General features: G+C 43.8%; 1 protein-coding gene across 1 annotated transcript in view; it reads right to left on the bottom strand.

Moving 5' to 3' along the window:
- Positions 1–26,801, bottom strand: part of kif4 (kinesin family member 4) — a 79,176-nt gene that overhangs the window by 7,379 nt on the left and 44,996 nt on the right. Inside the window, exons 18-26 of the mRNA XM_085992447.1 lie at positions 19,280–19,363; positions 17,589–17,699; positions 14,705–14,857; positions 13,997–14,094; positions 11,192–11,321; positions 10,284–10,454; positions 7,990–8,088; positions 6,462–6,539; positions 2,199–2,303 (exon numbers count right to left, since the gene is read on the bottom strand). Of these exons, the coding sequence (XP_085848573.1) occupies positions 2,199–2,303; positions 6,462–6,539; positions 7,990–8,088; positions 10,284–10,454; positions 11,192–11,321; positions 13,997–14,094; positions 14,705–14,857; positions 17,589–17,699; positions 19,280–19,363 (1,029 nt within the window). The remainder of the gene's footprint in view (positions 1–2,198; positions 2,304–6,461; positions 6,540–7,989; positions 8,089–10,283; positions 10,455–11,191; positions 11,322–13,996; positions 14,095–14,704; positions 14,858–17,588; positions 17,700–19,279; positions 19,364–26,801) is intronic.

Genomic DNA, 26,801 nt, shown 5'->3' with positions numbered 1-26,801 from the left:
TTAATTATACTGGGCTTTGGTGAGACCACACCTGGGAGTACTGTGTACAGTTTTGGTTTCCTTACCAAAGGATGGATATCTCATCTTAGAGGAGGCCTAAAAGGTTCACTAGATTGATTCTGGGATGAGAGGATAGTCCTATGAGAAGAGATTGAACAGAATGGGCCTATATTCTCTGGAGTTTAGAAGAATGAGAGATGATCTCATTGACATGTAAAAATTCTTACAGGATAGATGCAGAGAGGTTGTTTCCCCTGGCTGGAGAGTCTAAAACGAAGGGCCATAGTCTCAGGATAAGGGGTTGGCCATTTAGGACAGCAATGAAGAGAAACTTCTTCACTCAGAGGGTTGTGAATCTTTGGCATTCTCTACACCGAGGGCTGTGGATGCTCAGTCTTGAGTATATTTAAAATGGAGATATAGATTTTTGGCCTACTTCTGCTCCTATTTATGTTCTTACACTGTTGCTCTGTAACCAGACATCAGCAAATAACAGATGCACAACTGCAACCAAGCAGAGTTGCTCAATGTACTCCTCCGCCCCTCCCCCCCATGGCATGCTTTTGGATAAGAGTTGGGAAGGCAGTTGAATGCCTGGCCTCCCTGTAAAATGACCACTTGATTGAGATCAGGAATTTCATACTTCGATCTACCAATTTCACCTAATTTCCTGTAGTTTTTTTTTTATATTAGTTTATGGGATCAGGGCGTCGCTGGCAATGCCAGCATTTATTGCCCATCCCTAGTTACCCTCGAGAAGGTGGTGGTGAACCGCCTTCTTGAACCGCTGCAGTCCGTGTGGTGATGGTACTCCCACAGTGCTGTTAGGGAGGGAGTTCCAGGATTTTGACCCAGCAACGGTCAAGGATCGGCGATATATTTCTAAGTCAGGATGGTGTGCGACTTGGAGGGGAACTTGCAGGTGGTGTTGTTCCCATGCGCCTGCTGCCCTTGTCCTTCTAGGTGGAAGAGGTCGCGGGTTTGGGAGGTGCTGCTGAAGAAGCCATGGCAAGTTGCTGCAGTGCCTCTTGTAGATGGTACACACTGCAGCCATGGTACGCCGGTGGCGGAGGGAGTGAATGTTTAAAGGTGGTGGATAGGGTGCCAATCAAGCGGGCTGCTTTGTCCTCGATGGCGTCGAGCTTCTTGAGTGTTGTTGGAGCTGCACTCATCCAGGCAAGTGGAGAGTATTCCATCACACTCCTTATTTGTGCCTTGTAGATGGTGGAAAGGCATTGGGGAGTCAAGAGGGGAGATACTTGCCGCAGAATACCTAGCCTCTGACCTGCTCTTGTTGCCACAGTATTTATGTGGCTGGTCCAGTTAAGTTTCCGGTTAATGGTGACCCCCCAGGATGTTGATGGTGGGGGATTCGGCGATGGTAATGCCATTGAAAGTCAAGGGGAGGTGGTTAGACTCACTTGTTGGAGATGGTCATTGCCTGGCACTTCTGTGGCATGAATGTTACCTGCCACTTATCAGCCTAAGCCTGAACATCGTCCAGGTCTTGTTGCATGTGGGCATGGACTACTTCATTATCTGTGGAGTTATGAATGGCGCTGAACACTGTACAGTCATCAGCGAACATCTCCATTCCGGACCTTATGTTGGAGGGAAGGGCATTGATGAAGCAGCTGAAGATGGTTGGGCCTAGGACACTGCCTTGAGAACTCCTGCAGCGATGTCCTGGGGCTGTGATGATTGACCTTCAACCACCACAACCATCTTCCTTTGTGCTAGGTATGACTCCAGCCAGGGGAGTGTTTCCCCCCCTGCCGCCCCCGATTCCCATTGGACTTCAGTTTTACTAGGGTTCCTTGATGCCACTCGGTCAAATGCTGCCTTGATGTCAAGAAAAGTCACTCTCGCCTCACCTCTGGAATTCAACTCCTTTGTCCATGTTTGGACCAAGGCTGTAATGAGGTCAGGAGCCAAGTGGGCTTGGCGGAACCCAGACTGGGCATCGGTGAGCAGGTTATTGGTGAGTAAGTGCCGCTTGATAGCACTGTCGATTACACCTTCCATCACTTTGCTGATGATTGAGAGTAGACCGACAGGGCGGTAATTGGTCGGGTTGGATTTGTCCTGCTTTTGTGGACAGGACATACCTGGGCAGTTTTTCCACAGTTGCATCAACTCCCCACATTTTTTATTCATCAATAGCTCATTGCATAAAGAGAGATCGAAGGCATCCTTACCTTGGGAGGAACATACTCAAAGGGAGAACCTGAATGTTCGTTTGGTGCGCCCATTAGGCTGCTATCAGCCAGCTTACTGGTTGTATACTGGAGCAGGTTCATTTTCTGCAAAGAGAGTATAGTTAAACTCAGGAGTTCTTTGCAAGCACCAACTTTACTCCTACCACCTCAAACTTGTGGCCCTAACCATGTATTATGATTGGACTAAAAATGTGCACCGCAATCAATTTTATGATATTGATTTTCCCATCTTAGCTTTGGATAACCCTGCAATTCCCCCCCCCCCCCCACCCCATATCTAAAACACAGCATGCAATGGTCTCAAGCGATGCTGGATTTTTGCCTTCCCTACCCTTCCCAAAACTTCATTTTGAAGTATTATAAATTACATTGGCAAATTTAGGACCAAAACCAGGAAGGCAGTCATGGCATCATCCACGTGGCAGTGCGTGAGGGGCTTTTTATTATCCACCGCCATCCTAGATGTTTTTCTTTGATTAAACAGTTCATTGGACCACTCCACCACCCACCCCTCCGATAGTTGGGCAAGATTTTGGTTTTCTTGCTGTTTCGTCCACAGCAGCTTACTTCCTAGTTTAACTCCAATCCTCCTGCAGTGACAAACTCTGCAAGCTCTAGTTATCCTCTTGGTCCAAGCACCCTGAAATTGGCAAAGTTAATCTTATTTATTTAATATAATTGTCCGTGCCTGATGGCTGAGGTTCTGAAGGCTCCAGTAGTCCACACTCATCTCCTGCAGACCTTCCACATGGCAGCAGGACCCCATTCCACCTCCTATCACAAGAAAGCATGAACACAAGAAGCAAAAAGAAAAAGAAAACAAGAGCAGAAAGAGCAAGAGGCAGCATAAAGGAAGTTACAGAAAAGAAATTGTAAAAAAAGGAGGTAGAAAAGACATTGTTGTACCATTTTAAACAGGTGTAAAATGGGCATAATAAGGCCCACTTTGAGACCAGAGACCAATGCTCTGTGTTCGAGGGATGCCTGAAAAGCACCTGAACAGAAACAGGTCAGGCCTTTTCTCTACCTAAACCAGGCGTTTAAACCCCTTACACATGCTACTGCCTGTTGTAGGAGCTCTCGAGGAAATTGGGCTGGCCTGAACAGAGTACACTCTGGCCTGCTCCGCTCAGGTTTTACACTTGTGAATGCAGCCCAGCCAGCAGCCGTCACCAAAAAGTTTTTTTTTTAAATTTTTTTTTTTTTTTTTTTAATTATAAAAAAGGTACTGTATACCCTGGAGAAGCAGAAGTGCACCCACCCACCCCCCAACCCCAAGTCAGCTTCCTCCAAAATATTCACTCCCTTGCAAATAAGGCCCTACAACCCATGACTGCATTGTGGGTGAATCGATCAATATTTTGGTATGAAGAGAAATATAGTTGAAGTGGTGATTCTTTCCACCTTATTGAAGCCTCCTCACCTTACTACCATTTGCCCAGCTCTAATCCCTGCAGCAGCCCAAATCATGTCACAGCTTGGTTTCCCCCCCCCCACAAAATCTCCTCGGATACCTTGTCCTACTGAGAACCGGTCTCCATTCCATCCTTCCCACCTCATTCAAAATCCTTGTATATTACAGCCCTGATATATCCTTTCTTCCCTGCTCGTTATCCTTGTTGACTTCAATCTAGATCTAAACTCCCATAGCTCCCTCTCCTTCAACCTCTCCGCTATCTTACCCTCACACCTTTTACATAAACTCCATGAACAACTTGTATTTATATAGTGCCTGTAACGTAGGAAATAAAAATATGAAAATAGAAAATTGAGCCAAAGGACGAGATATTAGAATGAGTGACTAAAAGCTTGGCCAGTCAGATGGGTTTTAAGGAGGCTCCTACAGAAAGAGGGGGAGGTAGAGGGGTTTAGGGGAGGGAATTCCAGAACGTAGGGCCTAGACATCTGAAGCCACCAATGGTCAGGCGAAGGGAGGGAGAAATGCATGAGGTGAGAGTTGGAGGAATGTAGCTTTGGGAGGGTTGTAGGCAATGTTCCCTCTTTTTTGGATGCGCAGCCCATTCAAACTTCCACGTATGCAGTTTCTCCATTGAGAAACCAGCAAGTGGCATGTGCAGGCTTCAGACAGATGTACGGCCACACAGCTAAACAGGAACACTGGCTATAGGGCTGAAGGCTACAGAGATAGGGAGGGGTGAGGTCATGAAGGAATTACAACTCTAGGATGAAAAACTTAAGAGGCATTGAGTCTGGTTATGATCAACTCATTTCCTTTCCATATCAGAGGTTTTTAAATCACCGATAAGGAAGTGATCAGATAGCCTGATCAGCCATATTCACCCATTCTCTCCTAATCATTTACCTGTGTGTGGGGGGGGGGGGGGGGGGGGGGGGGGAATTTCCCACTGAATCCATTTGTTTCTCCAACTCTAGACGCCTTTGGCCCCAACCCATTATGATACTTCTGCTATTGTTAGTTCCACTGAAGTATTGTTAGTTCTACAACCTTCTCCAGACTTCCTCTTCCTCCTGTACCCTTGGGTCTTCCAGTTCTAGCCTCCTATGCATCCTTACTCCCACTCCACCAATGGTGGTGGAGCCTTCAGCTGCTTAGGACCTTTTTAAGCTCTCTGGAATCACTGCCCTAAACCCCACTGCTTCTCTCCAAAAACCATCTTTTCACCCAAGCCATAATCATCTCTTCTAAACTCTCTTCTGGCATTCTACATAGAATTTACAGCACAGAAACCGGCTATTCGGCCCAACTGATCTAGGCCAGTGTTTATGCCCCACACAAGCCTCCTCCCACCTACTTCATCTAACCCGATCAGCATAACCTGTGTTTATCTATCTGCCCCTTAAATGCATCTATGCTATTTGTCTCAACTACTCCATGTGGTAGCAAGTTCCACATTCTCACCACAGAGTAAAGAGTAATTCAAATTGTCAAACTGCCATGGTGGGATTTGAACTCACATTCTCTGGATTATTAGTCCAGGCATCTGGATTACTAGTCAGGTATTATAACCACTAGACCACCGTACCCTTTTTGTACACTGAGCCTAAATGATTCACGGCCCCAAATGGTGTGGGTGAAATCGAACCAGGGCCACTAACCTCAATGCTTGAATTCCCAACATGCGCTTCCATCTCAGAAATCATTGCGCCAGGAATATTAAAATTTAACAGTATTTCCCCTCCTTCCACCTCCATTGACATGTCACACAGCAATGGTGAGTAGAAGTAGTTCTCAAGGAATCTCCTGGATGACTGTAGCACCTAGTCCCCAAGAGAACTCATTCTGTAGGCACTACATTTTCACCCTTGGGAGCAGAGTTCAAGTACAGGCCAGACTGGTTGAATGAAAGTCTCCTTTATGTGCAGAGTCCCAGTTGTGCTTCTTAAAATGCCTTGGATGTTTTATACATTAAGTGTGCTACATAAAACTACAAGTTGTTGTTGCTACAATAGCAAAATACTGCAGATGCTGGAAATCTGAAATAACAGAAAATGCTGGAAACATGCAAGTCAGGCAGCATTAAGAGTCAACATTTCGGGTCGAACCCTTAGTCAGAACCATTCTGACGAAGGGTTCGACCCGAAACGTTGACTTAGTTTCTCTCTCCTCAATGCTGCCTGACCTGCTGAATGTTTCCAGCACTCGTTATTTTAAGTTGTTGTTGCTGTTGCAAGACATGGGCTTAGAGAATTCACAAAAGTTTGTGGAAAGGGTATTCTAGCCGGGTACAGAGAGAAAAACAAAGATTCAGGTTTTCCAGAGTGTCCTTTGTGAACTGATACTTAACAAGCAAAGCTTTTAGCATCCACTAAGGAACCTGCCACAAGCCTTTATCAATTAATGACTATAAATAACAAAAAGGACATTAGAAACTAATTAGGAATAAAGCACCAGCTTTCAGCAAGCCAAGGAGAGGCATTAGGTAAATGTTGGGCAAACATTGGTACTTGGAGTATGGTTAAGAGCAGAAAAGTGCTTGTGTATTCCTTCAATGTAGTGCTCGGTGTTGCAATGCTTTGTGGGGCTCCATGGTACGTAACTAAGTGGCCAAAAACAAAGTTTAGACACCCTAGCATAGTCCCTTGTATAAATGCAAGACTTTCTTTATCACAACCCAACAAGGCTCCAGAGAAAGTTTCAAATGTAGTCTGGAATGGAGGCAATATTTCAAGCTGCCACAATAATTTTTATCTTGTAGCTGTACAGTTTCCCTTATACCCTTTCCTGTACTCTAGACTCCACTGCAGTCACCATTTACATACCTGTTTATATGTTTCATTCTCTTCCATCAGCTGCTGATTCCTTTCACACAGCTCTTTCATCTTCTTGATCTCTTCATCCTGTCAGATTGAAAAAGTTTAAACATATACTTTCTCAACCCCTCCACACACAGAATTGAGGTTCTCTTCCCTCATCTCATGGCTTCCTGCTCTCCCCCAATTCAACTCTCCACATCACACCCTTACAGATGACCGGCTCCCAGAAATGTCATCTACATGTTGACCTTCACATCGAGGATAGAGAGATACATAGATACAGGAGAGTTTGAGTACATAGATCAGAATATATTAAGGGATTCACATCTTGAGTTGGAGACTGTTAGCTAAGGTTGAAGTCCATGGAATTAAAGGCAAATTATTGACCTAGTTAGGAAATTGGCTGAGCAGCAGGAAACAGTCGGGATAATGGGCAAGTACTCCAATAGGCAGGATGTGACTAGTGGTGTCTGGCAGGGATCAGTGTTGGGGCCTCAGCTATTCACCATTTAATAACGACTTAGATGATGGCATAGAAAGCCACATATCCAAATTTGTCAATGACAAAGATAAGCGGCACTGTAGATGAAAGCATAAAATTACAAAGATACGGATGGATTAAGTGAATGGGCAAAACTATGGTAAATGGATTTCAACCAATTTGGACCTAAAAAAGGATAGAACAGGGTACTTTCTAAATGGTGAAAAGCTAAACACAGTGTAGGTTCAAATCCAGGTACATAGATCATTATAATGTCGTGGACAGGTACAGAAACAAAACCAAAAAGGCTAATGGAATGCTGGCTTTTATATCTAGAGGACTAGAATACAAAGGGCTAGAAGTTATGCTGCAGCTATACAAAGCCCTGGTTAGATCACACCTGGGGTACTGTGAGCAGTTCTGGGCACCACACCTTAGGATGGATATATTGGCCTTGGAGAGAGTGCAGCATAGGTTTACCAGAATGATACCCGGACTCCAAGGGTTAAATTACGAGGAGAGAATACACAAACTAGGGTTGTATTCCCTAGAATTTAGAAGTTTAAGGGGTGGTTTGATCGAAGTTGTCGAAATATTAAGGGGAACAAATAGGATAGATAGAGAAACTATTTCCGCTGATTGGGGATTCTAGAACTGGGGGGGGGGGGGGGGGGGGTGCAGGGGCAGGGGAGAAATAGTCTAACAATTCGAGCCAGATCTTTCAGGAGTGAAATTAGGAAACACGTCTACACACAAAAGGGTGGTAGAAGTTTGAAACTTTCTCTGCAAATGGCAATTGATGCTAGATCAATTGTTAATTTTAAATTGGAGATCGATAGATTTCTGTTAACCAAAAGGTATTGCGGGATATGGTGCAAAGGCAGGTATATGGAGTTAGGTTACAGATCAGCCATGATCTCACTGAATGGCAGAACAGGCTCAATGGGCTAAATGGCCTACTCCTGTTCTTATGTAGCAGAATATTCCTCTAAAATTTACACTGGATCATGGTGATCCAGGCAAGGACATTCATTATTATTTTGAAGCACTTACTTGAAACTTAAGCCTCTCCAGAAGTTGAGCCTCTTGATCAGGAGAGGAATCGTTTGTTGGATTGGAGTTTTGTGGAAACTGACTAAGCAGATAGAAGACCTGGGAAGAACATCAAGAGTCAGTAAAATCATTATGGGCAGTTTTAAATTGCCCCAGTCATTAATATATATAGTTCAGGCAACAGTCAATATAATGCAGTTCATTCGTTTTGGTCATCCAGATACCATAATTGGGATACTGATCAAATTGAAGTGATTTTTTTTTATTGTAAAGCTTACTTTGTTGTGGATTTTTCCATTCAAGGAGTGCACACAACATAATATTTTCAACAATTGAGAAATTAAGTAGTCTAACACTATTGACCCTCTCCCAACACAAATTTCCAATATGAGAGCATGCAACCTAAAAGTTAAATTTAAGGCAAATTGAGAGTTAGTTCCATTAAAATTGAGATTTGTATCAAATAGTAATTGAATAAATATAAATACATCTACTAGTCACAGTAAGGGGCAATCCATGCAATTGCACTACAGGCTCAAGTGTTACATTTAGAGAGGAGGGGGAAGAAGAGATGGGCCTTGATTTCAGAATCTAGAAATTGAAAATGTTACTATTCAACCGTAGCTCTATTGATCAGGTTACCACAGTGACTAGAGAAATCCAAATCACTGCAAAGGGGAATTTGCAAAATACAAATCTGCACGTGTATAATAATCATGGTCTTACTCCCTCTGATTTACTCCAGCTCTCATTTCCTCTATTCACCTTGATTTGTGCTATGCCACTATTTTGGTTGTGGTTGTTGGAGGCCAATCATCTTAGTTCCAGGACATCACTGCAGGAGTTAATCAGGGCAGCTTCCTAGGCCTAACCATCTTCAGCTGCTTCAATGATATTCCCTCCATCACAAAGGTCAGAATTGGGGCTGTTCACTGATGATTGCAGTGATCAGCTCCATTCATAATTTCTCAGATAATGATGCAGTTCAAGTCTGCAAGCACCAACACCCGAACTACATACAAGCTTGGGCTGATCCGTCGCAAGTAACATTCGTGCCACACAAGTGGCAGGCTATTGATCCAACACTGATAATTCCAACAAGAGAAAGCCTAACCCGCTCCCTATGATATTCAATGGCATTACCATCACCATTTGGGGACGCACCATTGACCAGAAACTCAACTGGACAAGCCACATAAAAACAGTGGCCACTAGAGCAGGTATTCTGTGGGTAGAGGCTCACCTGCTGACTCCACAAAGCCTCTCCACCACCTTCAAGTTAAGAGTGTGATATAGCACCCTTTGCTTGCCTGGGTAGGTGCAGCTAGAATAACTCAGGAAGCAGACTGCTTGAATGGCACTTCATCCACTAGCCTAAGCATCCAGCCGCTCCACCACCAGTGTACACCATCAGCAAGATGCACTGTAGTAACGTGCCAAGGCTTCTTTGGCAATATCTCCCAAACCCACAACCTCCACATCTTGGAAGGACAAGGGCAATAAGTGCATGGGAACATCACTGCCTCAGGATCCCCTCCAAGACACACACCATCCTGACTTGGACATGCACCGGGTTCCTTCATAGTCACTGGCTCCAAATCCTGGAACTCCCTACCTAAAATGGTATGGTGGGGCCATCATCACCAATGATCACTAATTTTTTTAAAATTTATTTTTTGGCCTGCACAGCCCCTTTCTCTATTCAAATGCTGGCTTACCGGCTGTGCGGCCTGTGGAGAGCTGCGCGGCTAATAGGGAACATTGTTCACCACATTGACTGCAGGAGTTCAAGGTGGCAGCTCACCACCACTTTCTCAGGGCAACTGGGGATGGGCAATAAATGCTGGCCTTGCCAGCAGCACCCATATCCAGAGAGCGAATTAATTAAAAAACAAAAAACAAAAGACAGATGGACCTGCTCACAGGGCTCGGTCTGTACCTCTTGAATTAGTTATTGGGAGCAGCACAAGACTAGTCGCCCCTCCAACATCCCTATCACCATCAATCTCGAACTGCAATTTTTTCCTTCCTTTTGGACTCCCTGAAGTTCAGCCATGATTTCCATAATGTTTGAGACTTTTATGAAATCATGCGCAGAAAAATTGCAATCATTAAAGCAGCTCTACATCTTTGACAGATGCCCAGGAATCTGAAGCAGACAACTCCAATAGCACACCAAAGCAGTGCACTACTGGGCTACATTTAACAAAGCTACAATAGGAAGAACAAGCTGAGCACTTAAGTTGGGAAAAGGAAAACAGTTTGTCTAACTACCAAGATGGCACAATGTTCACCTTCTCTTGGTGCTGCTGTTCTTGCTCCAGCAGCTGTTGCTGATGGTCAGTCTCCATCTCAGCTATTTGGGTTTGCTCCTCAAGTAAAGTCTTCTGTAGCTCTGCACTGCCAGCTTTTGCCTGGTTTAGTTCACTCTCCATTTTACAATGTGATACTTTACACGACACCAGCTTCAAAAGGAAGAAAATGTTATCATCTTCTATTAAGAGCAAAGGATCACCAGATGCACCCACATCAAAGAGAACAGTAAAGTAATCTTTTGTATCATTTTGGTTATTTTTAAATGAACGAACATAGCACTCAGGCACTGGCTTAGAAGGGTTACCGAGTTAGACCATGCAAGAGTCAGAACATAAGAATAATCCGGAAGAAAAGGCCTTTTTATCCATCCCCTAAACTCCATGGGGTAGAAATTAGGCACTTCAATTTTTGGGCACATGGCGTGCACAGCGCAGGATCCCTGCCCTGAATGGCAAGGCCTGGGATGTCTGCGATATTGAACCTTGGACCTCATTAACATCAAGCCATCATAAAGAGCCAGCTGAATAGTAAATAAAGATCAGGCCCCTGCTAGCATTGCAACAGCCCTCAGGTAAGTAAGAGATCAGGAGTAAGTTCAGGAGATAGGAGTGGCAGCGATCAGGGACTGGGGGAGTGTTGGCCGTGTTCTTTAAATGTGGGGTCTGGAGGAGCACGCCTACCCCTCCCAACTGCCTCAGGGCAAATCAATCTTGCAGTAGGAGCCTTAAGCAGGCATCAGGGCCCTTATTTCCACATGCAATGGGTTGGGTTTGTTTCAGGCATTGGCACTTCAGGTGGAAACTTGCACGCACAACCTACTCATCATACTAGGGCTTAGTAGCACCCGAACAGCAAACGCTGCATGGCCAGGTTTATAGGTCCTCACCTCGCTCATTAGCCACTTCAGTCCACATTTAGCCTCTACAATAGTAGCAATGGTTTCCCATCGATGCTTCAGTCTTTCTTCATTGTCTGCATCCATCAACTTCTGCTGGAAGCGAGCAATTTGAGCACTCCTACAATAGCAAGAACACAAGTGGTTATGCAGGCCAACTCTGCTTCAGCTATTCAAGCCAAGCAAGCAGCGTGAAATTTCCTTTTACTAAACATTGCCGATCAAGGAACCCCCATCAGACCCATTGATGGACAGCTTGGGTACCAGAAAAGAACATCTCAAGTTTGACTTCACTTTTAACTTGGGACTATCCAAATTCTTCAGCTTCCTCAAATGGTTTAGCTCCCAAAGACAGACAGACTGGCATTTATATAGCACCTCTCACGACCACCAGACGTCTCAAAGCGCTTTATAAATCAATGAAGTACTTTTGAAGTGGAGTCACTGTTGTAATGTGGGAAATGCGTCAGCCAATTTGCACACAGCAAAGTCCCACAAACAGTAATGTGATAAATGACCAGATAATCTATTTTTGTTATGTTGGTTGAGGGATAAATATTGGCCAGGACACCAGGGATAACGCCCCTGCTCTTCAAAAATAGTGCCATGGGATCTTTTACGTCCACTTGAGAGCGCAGACGGGGGCCTTGGTTTAACATCTCATGCAAAAGACGGCACCTCCAAAAGTGCAGCACTCCCTCAGCACTGCACTGTCAGCCTAGCTTTATATGCTCAAGTCCCTGGAATGGGACTTGAACCCACAACCCAAGGACTCAGGAGGCAAATGCGCTACCAGCCGAGACACAGCTGACACTAAGTCATAAGATCACAAAAAATCAAAAATTCCAATGGTGCAATGTTGATTCAGTGCATTTGTATATATGAAACAGACTAGGTCAAGAAGGGGAGAGAGACACGAAAGAGGTTTGGAAAAAGAAGAAACAGAAGGCAGAAAGAGATCTCACTTTAACTTTCATCTATGTAACTGGAAGTATTGTAGCTGTAATCCATCTTAATCCCACATACCAACACCACCAGCTTTAGATACCAAAATAATATTTAATGGACCATGAAGATGTGCCTCAAGGGCCAAGTTGTCAACTAGAGACTGAACAGTTGTATTAAATCTGACTCTCCAGAGGAGCACCAGAGGCTAACTGAAATGAGTTCTGAACAGATGCAAAACAAAACGCCCTCTGGCTAGAACAAGGTCATCAATTAACATTGCTTCCTCTCCAAGTGCCAAAACTTAAAGCACAAACTCAATGACAATCTCCTGACTCCCCAAAACATTTCCACCATCTACAAAGCACAAGTCAGGAGTGTGATGGAATACTCGCCACTTGCCTGGATGAGTGCAGCTCCAACCTCCAACAACACTCGAAGCTCGACACCATCCAGGACAAAGCAGCCTGTTTGATTGGCACCCTATCCACAACATTCACTCCCTCCACCACCGGTGTACCGTGGCTGCAGTGTGTACCATCTACAAGATGCACTGCAGCAACTCGCCAAGGCTTCTTTGGCAGCACCTCCCAAACCTGCAACCTCTGCCACCTAGAAGGACAATGGCAGCAGGCGCATGGGAACACCATCACCTCCAAGTTCCTCTCCAAGTCACACACCATCCTGACCTAGAAATATATTGCCGTTCCTTCATCGTCACTGGGTCAAAATCCTGGAACTCCCTCCTTAACGGCACTGTGGGAGTACCTTCACCACATGGACGGCAGTGGTTCAAGAAGATGGCTCACCACCACCTTCTCAAGGGCAACTAGGGATGGGCAATAAATGCTGGCCTTGCCGGCGACACCCAGATCCCATAAGCAAAAAAAACTGGTCTTGGAAAAGCTCAAAACATTATCTGATTGCACAAGGTGGTGTGTGCAATTTTCCTTCACCAAAGCATTCAAGGTCGCCAGGTTATAAGATTCATAATCAATGCACTCAGTGGTTACAATTTTTAGATTTGAACTGAAGAAATTATTTGGAAGATTCGCTCCAAGTGCTCCAGCAAACCCATCCTTCATTTCAAAAGAACACTTTTCAGCAGTTTAGATACCTAAATTGCCCTTTGATAGATTGCCCCATTCTCTCAAATTTGTTTGACTGAATACAAGCAGTGAAATGACTTGTTGCTGTATAAAAAGGTTAAAATCACATTGTGGGTATAGACCCTCAATACAAAAAAAGTGGTACCATGTGGAGAAAAATTTCATGCTGAACTTAATTTGATTAACAAAGAAATACTGCCAGAAATAGAATTGGCCAATGATCTGGTGAGGAAAATCAGTTGACCTTTCCCTCCCAAACAGAGCAGCAGCAAGATAAGGGCTGTGCTGGCAATGAGAAAGCCAGAAGGATTTCCAAGTCATAACCATTATATAATAAAAGAACTAAAAAAAAAAAATATAAAAAAGACAGGGCTCAAGATTACACAAAACAGGAAAAAAAAATATCCTTAAAAAGGGTTGGTAACTCTACTACTTTCCTCCACCTCCCCCCCAGGAACTAGCCACAAATTAGGTTGAAGATAATGAATGAGAAGCCTATAATTTGCCACAAACTTTTATTGAACACTTCTGTAGAATCCATGAAATATCCCAATTAAATGTAATCTTATGCTGTATACAGATAATTAACTCAGAACTTTAATATAAAAATACTGTTTGTAAATATTGCATCTAGAAATTTGCCTCAAGAAAATGCAAGTCAAGTATGATAGATTTAGCAGCAGTCAAAACAATTCCACATGCAGTTCCCAGCATGAACCTCGATTCACTCCACAACAACTACCTGAGCTCTATTTCGGTCTCCATGCTTTCAATCTGCTTGTTTAAAGATGGATCTGGCTCTGTAGTTGTTATTAGCTCAGTCAATGTAAAGGTCCGCCGCTGCAAAAAGAATAGACAACATACTGAAACTAGAGAAAGGCTAGGGTGGAAATTCCACTTCAAATGGGGGAAAAAAGTCACCAATTTAGGTCAAAAAAGATGATCCAGAACAAGAGATGGAGGGAAAAAAAAAAGACAAATCTGAATTAACAGAAAATGCTGCATGTGCACAGCAGGTCCTTAAGCTTCCAACAAGTGGATAGGTTCACAGGGCTGATATTTCCAGCATCATTTGTTTTAATTTGTCAGAATAGGATATTTGACAATTAAAAAAAAAATGTACACATGTCCAAAGTATCCAGCACTTTGTAAGCAGCAAAGTACTGTGGACTTATCCCAACTAAGAACCAAGATGCTAAATAAACTTACTACAGGATCTTTTTATCTCTTGTAGAATGGAGAGCAGGCTAGATTTGAACACAACCAGGATATGATGTTCCAAGAAGCTTTGCCATCTCATCCCTTTGCAACCCGAAAAACAGCGAAGACCCTTTGTCATACCCATCTCATTTTTGACTAGTTCCAAATGCAAGGAAATTGCCTATATACACACACAAATAAAACAAGTGGACAATCTTTCGTGTCCCTTTGGTTTAGAGCCTGTACCTACCCGGAGTTTGGGTGGTGGAATATGGGCCTCTTTCTTCCCCATGAGAAAGGCGAGTTCCTGTGCCAGGACCTTCCTGTCATCCAGTAGAGAGTTCAGGTGACAACGAGCCTCCTCGATACACACAAGTACCTCTAGCTCATTGGCCAGCCAACTCTGGGACACAGAGGTACAAGAAAACAATTAAGTGAGGAAACATTTCATGCACAAGGTATGCATGTGTTAAATGGAGTGGTTGTAAAGTGTGTTGATCAGGAAACGATAAACAAGGGGTAAACCTATAAAGCCATCAGCATAATAGTTGGCATTAGTAATGTCAAAGAGTGTAAATCAATATGTATATTGTTGCACAAGGTATTAGTCAGTCCCCATCTGGGGCTTTGGTCATCTAACTGTAGGAAGAACATAGAAGCAAGCAACCAAGATAATTGTAGAGATCAGGAAAGGTGAAGGAAATTGGACTGGTTTTCCTTTTTGGGGGGGGGAAGGAAATTTAAATTTCAATATTAACAGAATTGACAAAACGAATCCAGGCAAACTTTACTATGATGACTGGGTTCAAATATCAGTGGCCAAGTTTCTTTTAGAAAAGGAAGTTAGGAATAAAAAGGGGAGTCAGCAAGGATCACCCAAAAATGGAGCAGAACATATGGAAAGACTAATGAAGACAGTACAAATGGGTTCAAGAAGCAATTAGATACATTTCTGGAGAGAAAAAAAAAAGGATTAAAGGACACAAGGTGGACACGCAACTAACTGTTTGAAACAAGACAGGTTTGTCTGGTCAACTGTCTTCTCCTGCTCTGAAAAAATTACACTCTGGTCCTGACCATCTCAGTTTATCAATACTTCCTCTCTTCTCCAATCTCAATTGCTTTCCTTCTGTTCTACAACAAATGGGCCATTTGGCCCATGCCAGTGTTTATGCTCTACACACGCCTCCTCTCACCCTACTTCATCTAACCCTACCAGCATAAGCTTCTATTCCTCTTCCCATCACTCATGTGCTTATCTAGCTTCCCCTTAATGCATCTGTACTATTCGCCTGAACTACTCCTTGTGGTCGAGTTTTCCACATTTTAACCACTCTGGATAAAGAAGTTTCTCCTGAAATCCCTATTGGATTTATTAGTGACTATCTTGTATTTATGGCCCCTAGTTTTGGTCTCCCCTACAAGTGGAAACATCTTCTCCATGTCTACCCTATGATAATCTTAAAGACTTCTATCAGGTCACCCCTCAGCCTTCTCTTTTCTAGATAAGAGCCCCAGCCTGTTCAATCTTTCCAGATGTGTATAATTCTAATAAAATCTTTTTCACACCTTCTCTAATGCCTCTATATTCTTCTTATAATATGGAGACCAGGACTGCACACAGTAGCCCAAAAGAGTTTTATATCCGAAATTATGCAGTGTTCATTGACAAATTTAGTTTAAATCAACGTTATTGTGCTGAATCATGAAAGAGTGATTTTTTTTTTTTTACTGGAATGCAATGTTAGAGATTTTATTTTCTGACAGTTTGCCCCTCAGCTGAAGATTATATGGGATGCAGTTCCATTGGCAACTGTTACTCTCTGGCAACTCACTCAAGTGACCATTTTTCATGTGAGCCTATACAGTGAATGTTGGCAGGCTACTTGACAACTGGAGGCATTACAGGCAACCCTGACACTGCCCACTTGATGTCTACACATACCTACTTCCACCAGGAGCCACTGGAGAGTATGCCAAATGCCCCATTCCTGCCATCCAGTTAAGAACTGCTAACTCACTACAGACCTCCGATCTCCTTTAACCAGCTGAATTATCAAAGAAGTTTGCAGCTCAAGGTTGACCTTAAAGGAAGGCGAGACATGGCATACACTACTAACAATCACCTTTCATTATTCAAATGGTGGAACACAAAATAATGACTGATGGATTCAAAGTCCAATAAGCACAAGCATCATCAGAAAACCCTCCAATGCAAGTTGACATTTGTCACATCATGCTTGTATCCAAAAAGAGAATTGGGAGTCTTCCTTGGACATTTATATTTAAAATAGCATACATCATCTTTCAGATCATTTAAAAGTAGGGATGTCAAAGACAAGGCCTGGAAAGACCACAACAATTCCTTTCTTTGTTCACATGATGCAATGACGACTTTAGCTTCTGCTCAGCCTCAGTTGTTTAAATTTCTCAGGCCTGGAGGAATGAAAACAGTTGCTCTGCAATTGGTGTATTGAGGAAGGAGCCTTTTTGCACCAATTTGTAATCAGCCTTTACCATTTTTCAAGGCCTAGAAAATTTAAAGTGGTGAGGCTGAAGCTTCCAAGTTTTCATGATTGGGGTAACAATAGCAACAGCAACAACAGTGAACATCACAGGGGAAGTAAGCAGTAGCCAAGGACAGCAGCCAGCAGTGGTCTAATCCAGCAACAACATAAAAATCAGATACCAGCACCTAGCCAATTTTGCAGAGGGAGACTGGAATTTTGTCTATTGCAGGGGATGATACATTTACATGCAATTATTTATGGCCCATTTACTGGTTGTGGCATAGTTATCTGATCCACTATGAAAAAAACCCTGGGTTCAGATGCCTTTTGGAGGCACTTTTATGTCATTTGCTTCACATGTTTAACAGTTAGCTGGGACAACCTTTGGCTTTGAATATCCAACTTGACTAGACTTAGAGTAAAGGTTTAGTGTGAAATACATTCCAAGCAACATCACTGCTGCAATGAGTGATGTAGTTATACACATTTTGCAATGATTTGCATAAAATAGCATTAGGCCAGGGGCAACAGCACATCAACTGTAAAATTAGCAGTAAGTGTTGAGCTACAGCACATGCAGAATGTCTACAATGTAAAGTAAGCACAATGCTTTACTCATTGCACCTTCACTCTGGCAGCAGTGCCTTCCATTCCTCTGTTTGATTCCTTGCGTTTTTCAGTGGCATCCTTCTGCTTCTGTAATGCATCACGCAAGCGCTTGTTAGCAGCGGAAGCCTGGGGAGAGAGGAAACCATAGCAACTGATTCCAAAGAGGAATACATGCAAAATAGTGTGATCAATGCCTACGAACCTTTACTCCTAAGCTTTCCTTGCACAAAGCCCAGCTTTCCTTGCACAAAACCCAGATTCTTTCCAAGAAGGAAGAAAGTTAGTAAATGCCAGAGAACACAACACTCAACTCTGTAGACTTACTCTTGGACTGTCTCAGGTAATTCCTCAGAGGACGCTGATCAGAGCCCTCTTTGACCAAACAGTAGAACACGTAGTCCTCGATATTGAAGGGGAGGGTGCGGGGGGAGCACGGGGAAAACCCAAAGCTGGGAACGTGGAGGTCCTCGTTATAATTAATTTATTTCGTTTCCTGCCCAGCAGCCGGCCAAATTGACAGGCGTATGCGTGGGTTGGGGGACAATCAGTTTAAAAACGTTTAAACCCCCCGCCCATGAGGTTTTTTTTTGGGTGGGGGCGGGGGGTTTAATAGCAAGGCCATATACTCTGGAGACAGAATGATAACCAACGTTTCATGTTATTTTGTGTTTAATTATGGGCCACATGCCTCCGGACATGAGATTTGATGAAGAATAACCCAAGATAAGCCCGGGGCCAAAACTTCTCACTCAAATTTTCAATTTTAACAGATCTAAAAGCAAGCCAGGTGCCATGGCTGGAATCACCAAGAGGACAAACATTTTAGCTACAGGAAACTTTCTGCTATCCGGCACTGAGCTGGTGCCGTTAGATCAAAACTGCCGGACAAACCAGCGCTAATGTTGAAACATATGGAGATTTTGAGCTCCGTATCTGGCAACAAACCCTGTTGCTTAGCAACAGCTTCTAAACAAACAGTCAGCCGTACCTTGCAAGCGTCTCTTTAACTTGGCAACAGCTTCAGCGAGACCTTGCAGAGCCTGACTGGTGAAAAAAAAGCAACGAAAAGAAAAAAACCTAACGAAACTGATTTTTGCCGGTGGCTCAAGCATTCCGGACAGTTAACCTCCGGATAAACCAAAGTTTCCTGTAGCAGAATTTCATTTTAAAGACTGGCATATTCACAAGATATACAGGGGAGAGAGAAGGGAGAACAAAGGAAACTTGCAGGTTTCCCCATCATGTCCTCAGGACATCTCAAAATGCTTTACAGCCAATGATTCACTTTTGACATGCTCGGAGGGTAAGTGCAGCAGCCAATTTGGATGCAGCAAGGGATATAAAATGATCAGTTAAACTAAGCGGTTAGTTGAGGGACAAATGTTGGCCAGAACACCCTTTTCTTCATTGGATCTTTTAATACCCAAACAGGGAGACTAAGCTTCTGCTAAATGTCTCAGCCGATAGACAATGCAACATTCTTACATCGTTCTAGAATGTGTTCCAAGTCCTGGAGTGGAGCATGAACCACCCGCCATCTCAAAAGAAGAGCGCGCTGCTAACTGACCAAATTAACACTGTATTAAACAACTTTACTACAAACGTTCTGTTCCTATAAAGCAAATTCCTCATTCACTGGATGGCAGTTAGGAGGAGAGAATACAAATTATCTTTTCAAAGTCTCCAAGGAAGCTGCCCACACTCACCTCTTCAGTCTTGCGCCTCAATACATTTGCTTGCTGTTGGTAATTTCGTTCTAGTTTCAGCAGTTCATACTGTCTTTTTCGGTCCTAGAAAAGAATGGATTGAATAGATTGATCCTGAATGTAAATTGAACATACTCAGCATCCTCTTTCTCCCACATCCCAAGCCAACAAGAAAAATGCTAATTTAATATAGAAGCAACTCTGAAGTAAAGAGGCCACTAAAGGTGTAAATGTTGTCAGACAGTACCCATGCACTACTCTACCTTCATGGTGAAGTGAAAAGTAAACAGGTAGGCAAACTACTTTTTATAAGATACAAATCTGTTTTTATATTTCTTGCAAGAGCTTTTACAAGTGTGTAAAAAGGAATAGATTAGTGAAAGTAAACGTGGATTCCTCAGAGGCAGCGACAGGAGAAATTATAAATGGGGAATAAGAAAATGGCAGAGACGTTAACAAATATTTTGCATCTGTCTTCACAGTAGAGGACACAAACAACATACTGGAAATTGTGGGGAACCACAGGTCTAATCAGAGTGAAGAACTTAAAAGTAATTAGTATAGAAAAAATTAACAGGGCTAGAGGAGACTGCAGAGGTAGTGGATGCATTGGTTTTGATCTTCCAGAATTCTAGATCCAGCTCTGGATTGGAGGGGGGCGAAAGAGGGAGAGAAAAAGAGAGAGACAGAGAGAGAGAGACAGCGAGAGAGAGAGAGAGACAGCGAGAGAGAGAGAGAGACAGCGAGAGAGAGAGAGAGACAGCGAGAGAGAGAGAGAGACAGCGAGAGAGAGAGAGAGACAGCGAGAGAGAGAGAGACAGCGAGAGAGAGAGAGACAGCGAGAGAGAGAGAGAGAGAGAGAGAGAGAGAGAGAGAGAGAGAGAGCACGCTGAAGATGGGCTGCCGAATTTAGCCATCTAAGTGGGGGGGAAAAAAAAGTTTAAAAGTTAAATTTAACTTTAGTCTAAGTTAGCTCAGTTTAATTTAGTTTTAAGTTTAGTTTAGTTTAAGCACCTAAGAAAACCTAAGAAAAAAGAGCGCCAAAAAGAGCGTCAAAGAGAAAAAAAAAAGAAACCCGAAAAGAGGAAAAAAGAAAAAAGACAGCGAGAAAGAGAAAAATAAACCCAGGGAAAAATCTGGATAGCGAGGCAGCAAAGCTGAGCCCGAGCAGCAGCAGGAACACGGAGCCTGAAGCACCACAGCAGAGCCCGAGCAGCAACCGGAGCACGGAGCCTGAAGCCGGAGAAAGGCCCGAGGAGCCGGGCCGAGCGAGGCACCGAAGAGAAGGAGAGCGAGCAGCAACCGGAGCAGACCCAAGCCAGTCAAAGAGGCGAGTGGAGAGGTAGGGGTACTGGGCCGGGCCGGGTCAGGACTGTCGGGCCCGGAGAGCGAGCAAGCCCGGGGCCTGAAACCCGAGAAACTCCGGGGCCGGAGAAACTCGGACAAACACCGGGCCGGGCCGGGACTGCACAGCCGAGCCGAGGGGCTGGGACCAGCGCAGAAAACAGCCTGGTGAGTCAGAAAAACCGGGGGCCTGAGACCGACACGACGACGCGAGGAGATCCGCCCGGGGCGCGGAGAGCGAACGAGTCCGGGGCACGGAGAGTGGGCGAGTCTGGGGCACGGAGAGAGAGCGCGAGTCCGAGGCCCGGAGAGCGAGTGAGAGAGTCGGAAGAGGAAAACACCAGGTCCGGGGAAAAGAAAAGTTTTACCTAATTCTACCTAAGTTTAATTTTATTTAAGTTTAGTTCGAAGAAAAAAAAAACCTGAAAAAAGAACAAACCAGTGAGAAAAAGGAAAAGAAACCCCCGAGAGAAACGGTAGGGAGGGGGAAACAACCCGAACCAGGAGCCTGAAACCTGAGAAAACCCGAGGGCCCAGGCCTGAGACTGAGGCCCAGAGACAGATTCAGCCCGAGAGGGGAGCAGCCCGAAGGCACCGGCTCCCAAATACTGTGAGAGAGAGAGAGAGAGAGAGAGGGAGAAACTTTTAAGAGCAGCTATATCAAAGATGAACCCCTGAAAAACTCTCAATTTTGGACCTAAAAGTGGGATAAGGTGGAACACGACACAAAAAGAGAGAAAAAGTTATCTAGCTACGACAAAAACAAACGACTACAATGACAGAGCAGGGAAGTGAAATATCCTGAGCAATGCATAAGTAATAAGGCAAAGGATAAACACAAGGACATAACACTACAAAATAACCCAGAGGTCCTCTACGTTGACTATACCACACACAAAGGGACTAAGATGAAGAACAACCTCATATTCTACACCGACTCCGTTCCCTCATGGAAGGAGACTTTACAAAAATACTACGCACACGTCTCCAGTGAAGGTATTGGCAAAGGAGGCAGACTGAAAATATGTAAAGATGGAAATCTAGATAAAGATGACCCCCTGCTAACCATAAGCTACTACAACAAAAAAGGAAAGATCATGATACAGGGGAATGTAGAAAATCTGGACTCCTTTGAAAAGGAATTCCCCCAGTTGAAAACTAAGGCAGACACAAAGAGGACCAATGGACAGGAGGCAAAAGAGAGCCGAACAGAGGATGAAGAGAGCCAAGCGGAGGAAGAAGAGAGGCCAGTAGAGGCAAACACCTCCCTGACCATCTCCACCCCCCCCTCCCACACCTCTCAACGCAAACAAACTGCTGAAGGAGAATCTGTCCAAACTAGAACTCGATTTCAACGAATACAGGGAAACACAGGCCAAGAATTTGAAGGAGGAACTCAAACAGCTGAAAATGGAAAACGAGTCCACCATCCACGAGTTGAGAAAGATCGTAGAGGAGCAAAGAAATGAGATCAAAGAACTCCGTACTCAGCTAAACAAAATGATGGAGGCCGTAGAAAGGCAGAAAAATGAACTCAGCAGGCAACACAAACCTCTTAAGGTCCAAAAACTTGATGACACAAAAACACACAGGGACACAGAACCCGTCGGATGCCCCCCCACACGAGGATGTCACACCCTCACCTTGCGACAACACACCGAAGGCCCCAAACCCTGCTCCTGTCACACAGCCTATCCCAGAAACCCAGCCAACAACCAGCCCTCAGTCGAGTCCTGCCCAGACTACTGCTACCCAGTCTGAAAAGCCAGCCCCTCAGGCGGTCCTGCTGACCGACTCCAACGGGAAGTTTTTGGACCCCCAGAGGATGTTCCCAGGTCATCAAGTCCTGAAAAAATGGTGCAGCAACACAGGCCATGCAATGAAGATCCTGAACAAAGAATCCCTTGGAAGCCCCAAATGGCTTGTGATCCACACAGGCACAAACGACCTACGCACCCTACAGGAAGACACTGCTAGGGCAGTGAGCAGGATGGCGGAAAAGGCCAGCAGGGAATTCCCCGAGGCGCGGATCGTGATCTCCACACTACTGCCCAGAAAGGACACCCCAGCCTATGTAATCCACAACACCAACAGGGAGATCGACACGAGATGTACTGCCCTCCAACGTCTACCTGGCCCATCACCCAAACATCAACACAAGGGACCTCTGTGACGAAATACATCTACTCAAACAGCGGATGTGGATCTTCGCAAAAAACCTCAAACACTGCCAAAAGACGCACCCCTCCCACCCCCTCTACCATTGGGAGCCCTAACCCAAACAGGACCACCACTGTCCCCCACCCCCCTATACAAAACCAACAACAGAACCGTGCTTTTGTACCTGACCCCAGACCCCCCTCTAGACCACAGACTGTAGACCAAGAACTGAGAAAGATCAGGACGATGATAAGCACCCTGATGGAAAGCCGGAGAGGAATGCACTAAATTACTATTGTTATTTTATCATTACTATTACTATTATTAGATAGCAGTATGTGCATGCCTCATGAAATTTATACTAAATCGTCATTTAGCATTATAGAAACTAGTGTTTTCACACTCGTCCCACAAAATAGGTCCATTTTATTTTGTTTTTTTTTTGAACTATATAAATGCGTTCTTTCCACATAAGCTGCTGGAATATCCAGGGTCTCCGCTCCTCAACTTTTGGGATGAAGAGTACAGACCCTGAATTCCTAAAAGCTATAAAAGACATTGATATAATTGTGTTAACAGAAACATGGTGCCAAAAGGACGTGCCCACCCACTGTCCTCCAATGTACCATGAAATCATTGTGCCCTCAGTAAAGAACACTAAGACACGCAAGGGCAGAACCTCCGGGGGAATCTTGGTGTGGTATAAAGGAGAACTGGACAAACACATCTCACCGATAAAACAGGGAAAATCACATGTATGGCTAAAATTAGATAAAAATATAGGAATAACAAAAAAATGTCTACTTATGTGCGATCTACATACCTCCAATAGAATCGCCATATTTTGAAGAGGAGTTATTTGATACTCTCCACATGGAAATCAGCCATTTCCAAGCCAAAGGAAAGGTGCTACTATGTGGGGACCTAAATGCAAGGACCGGATGTGAACCTGACTTCATAGACCCACAGGGCAACAACCATGTGTTTGGCCAGACCCCTTTATATGTCACACCAGCCATCGCAAATCGGAACAACCTTGATTGAAATAAATAAAAGCGGTAGGGAGGTAGTGCAACTCTGCCGAGCCTTAGGCCTGTACATAGTTAACGGTAGGTTCAGAGGGGACTCCTTAGGGAGACTCACATATTCCTCAACTCTTGGGTCTAGTGTGGTGGATTATACAATCACTGACCTGGACCCCTGCGATATCAACGCATTCACTGTCAGGCAGCAATCCCCCCTCTCAGACCATAACCAAATAAATGTGTACCCTAAACTTTCTGCCCAAACTACAGACAAAAAAGGAACCCAGTAAGCGCCATAAAATAAACCAGACATACAGATGGGCCCCAGACAGTGGAGATAAATTCATCACAGCACTAAATTCACCTGATCAAGTAAAATATCAAAATTTAAAGAAAATCTATATGAGATCACCAGAGATGGTGTAAACATGGTCATAGATGATATAAATATGATCGTCCATGAGGCAGCTGTAAAAGCCGACCTTGTGAAACAGAAGAGGAAACGTTACAAAAGACAAAATAAAAATGAGAAATGGTTTGACCACGAATGCAAAAATGCCAGAAAAGACCTGAGAAAAATATCAAACCAAAAGCATCGCCAACCAAACAATCCAGACCTACGTATTAGATACAATGAGACCCTCAAAAGATATAAACACACCATTAGGAACAAAACACAAAATTATACCCACAAAATACTCGAAGAAATTGAAAACTCCATTAATCCAAATCAATTCTGGGATATGTGGAATAACCCGAGTACAACACAATTGCAAGCATTACCAATCCAAGATGGCGACATCTGGAGAACACATTTTGAAAACCTCTACAAAGACATCCCAATAAACGAAACAAACCCAAGTCAACATCATGTCACAGAAAAACTCCACACATTAGAAGCAACAATTAAAGACAACCAAAACCCTCTAGACTCCCCAATCACATGGAAAGAACTGGCCACAAAAACAAAATCTCTCCACCTAAAGAAAGCCTGTGGTCCAGACAACATCAAAAATGAAATGCTCAAGTTCAGCAATATGGAGATGCAGGGTGCTGTACTCAAGTTATTCAACATCATATTACGTTCAGGCTGTTTTCCCGATATCTGGTGCCAAGGACTCATCTCTCCCATATATAAAAGTGGAAACAAATCAGACCCAAATAACTACCGCGGCATCTGTGTCAACAGTTGTCTAGGGAAGTTATTCTGCAGTATTCTAAATAGTAGATTACTGGATTTTCTTAACAAACATAATATCCTTAGAAAAAATCAAATAGGCTTTCTTCCAAAACACCGCACCACCGACCATATCTATACCCTTCACACTCTCATTGAAAAACATATACACCAAACAAAAAATGGGAAAATATTCGCTTGTTTCATTGACTTCAAGAAAGCCTTTGACTCTATCTGGCACGAAGGGCTCTATTATAAACTTCTTCAGTGTGGAATAGGGGGCAAAGTCTATGACCTTATCAAATCGATGTATCTGAAAAATAAATGTGGTGTCAAAATTGGAGACAAACGCACCGGTTTCTTCACCCAGAGAAGAGGCGTCCAGCGAGGCTGCAATTTGAGCCCGACCCTGTTCAACATATACATAAATGAATTAGCAGACATGCTGGAGCAAAGCGAGTCACCGGGTCTCTGTCTCCTGGATGGAGAAGTGAAATCCCTGTTCTATGCAGACGACCTGGTTCTGCTGTCTCCCACAGAACAGGGATTACAGCAACAATTAGACCTACTCGACAAATACTGCCAAAATTGGGCCCTAACAGTAAATCTAAAGAAAACCAACATCATGATTTTTCAAAAAAGGCCCAGGTGTCAGGAAAACAAATACCAGTTTACTCTCAGTGATACCATCATAGGACACACTATGAGCTACACTTACCTTGGTCTAACCATTACAGCATCAGGGAGCTTCAGCATAGCAGTGAATGCACTAAAAGAAAAAGCCCGAAGAGCCCTATATGCAATAAAAAGAAAATTCTACAACATCCAAATCCCAATCAAAATCTGGCTCAAAATATTTGACAGCATAATCCTGCCCATTGCGCTGTACGGTAGTGAAGTATGGGGCCCGCTCAATCACCATAGCTACACTAAATGGGAAAAACACACAATAGAAGCCCTACATGCAGAATTTTGCCGAAGCATTCTTCGTACCCAAAGGAAAACACCAACAAATGCATGCAGAGCCGAACTAGACAGATACCCACTGATGATAAACATCCAAAAACAAGCACTAAACTTCCTAAATCACCTCAAATCTAGCTCCCCAGACACCCTTCATTTTAAAGCCTTCCAGACCCAAGAACTAAACCCAGAAAAGAGTCCCCTGAGTCAGCTGCTACTGAAACTAAGTACTCCTACTCAGCCGGACCCTGACCAGTCCCAGACCAACACTGCCGTCCAAACACCAATCCGAGTGAACCAAATCATTAAACAATGCAAAGAAACCTACCTGGAACATTGGAACAAAATAACCAAAAGCCAAAGCAGATTAGAATGTTACCGGGCCCTAAAAAGAGAATATAAACTGGCAGACTATCTCTCGACCATCAGAGACACAAAACAGAGACAGACCCTCACCAGGTACAGACTAAGCGACCACCAACTGGCAATTGAAAAAAGATACAAGAAATTCTGGCAGCCTAGAGAGAATAGAATATGTGATCAATGTCTGGCCGGCGAGGTTGAGACAGAGATGCACTTCCTCCTAAAATGCGAAAAATTCAACAAAAACAAGAAACATATTTGACAAGCTCAGCCAAACAACCCCAGATTTCAAAGAATTGGATGACCTGTCAAAATTAAGATTAGTCCTGGGAGAAGGAGACAGACCATACCTTGGCGCCAAATATGTAACAACATGTCACAACCTGAGGACTGTTTAAAATTAATACTGAATGTACCCAACGATGTTCAATGACTGTTTAAATTAATATTGTATGTACCCAACGAAGGTCAAAATTGTTTGTCTCTCTCT

The sequence above is a fragment of the Somniosus microcephalus genome, chromosome 1 (genome assembly GCF_052327205.1).
Source record: "Somniosus microcephalus isolate GS21.2 chromosome 1, FLI_Smic_1.0, whole genome shotgun sequence".
NCBI lineage: Eukaryota > Metazoa > Chordata > Chondrichthyes > Squaliformes > Somniosidae > Somniosus > Somniosus microcephalus.
This window is presented reverse-complemented; position numbering and strand designations above follow the sequence as displayed.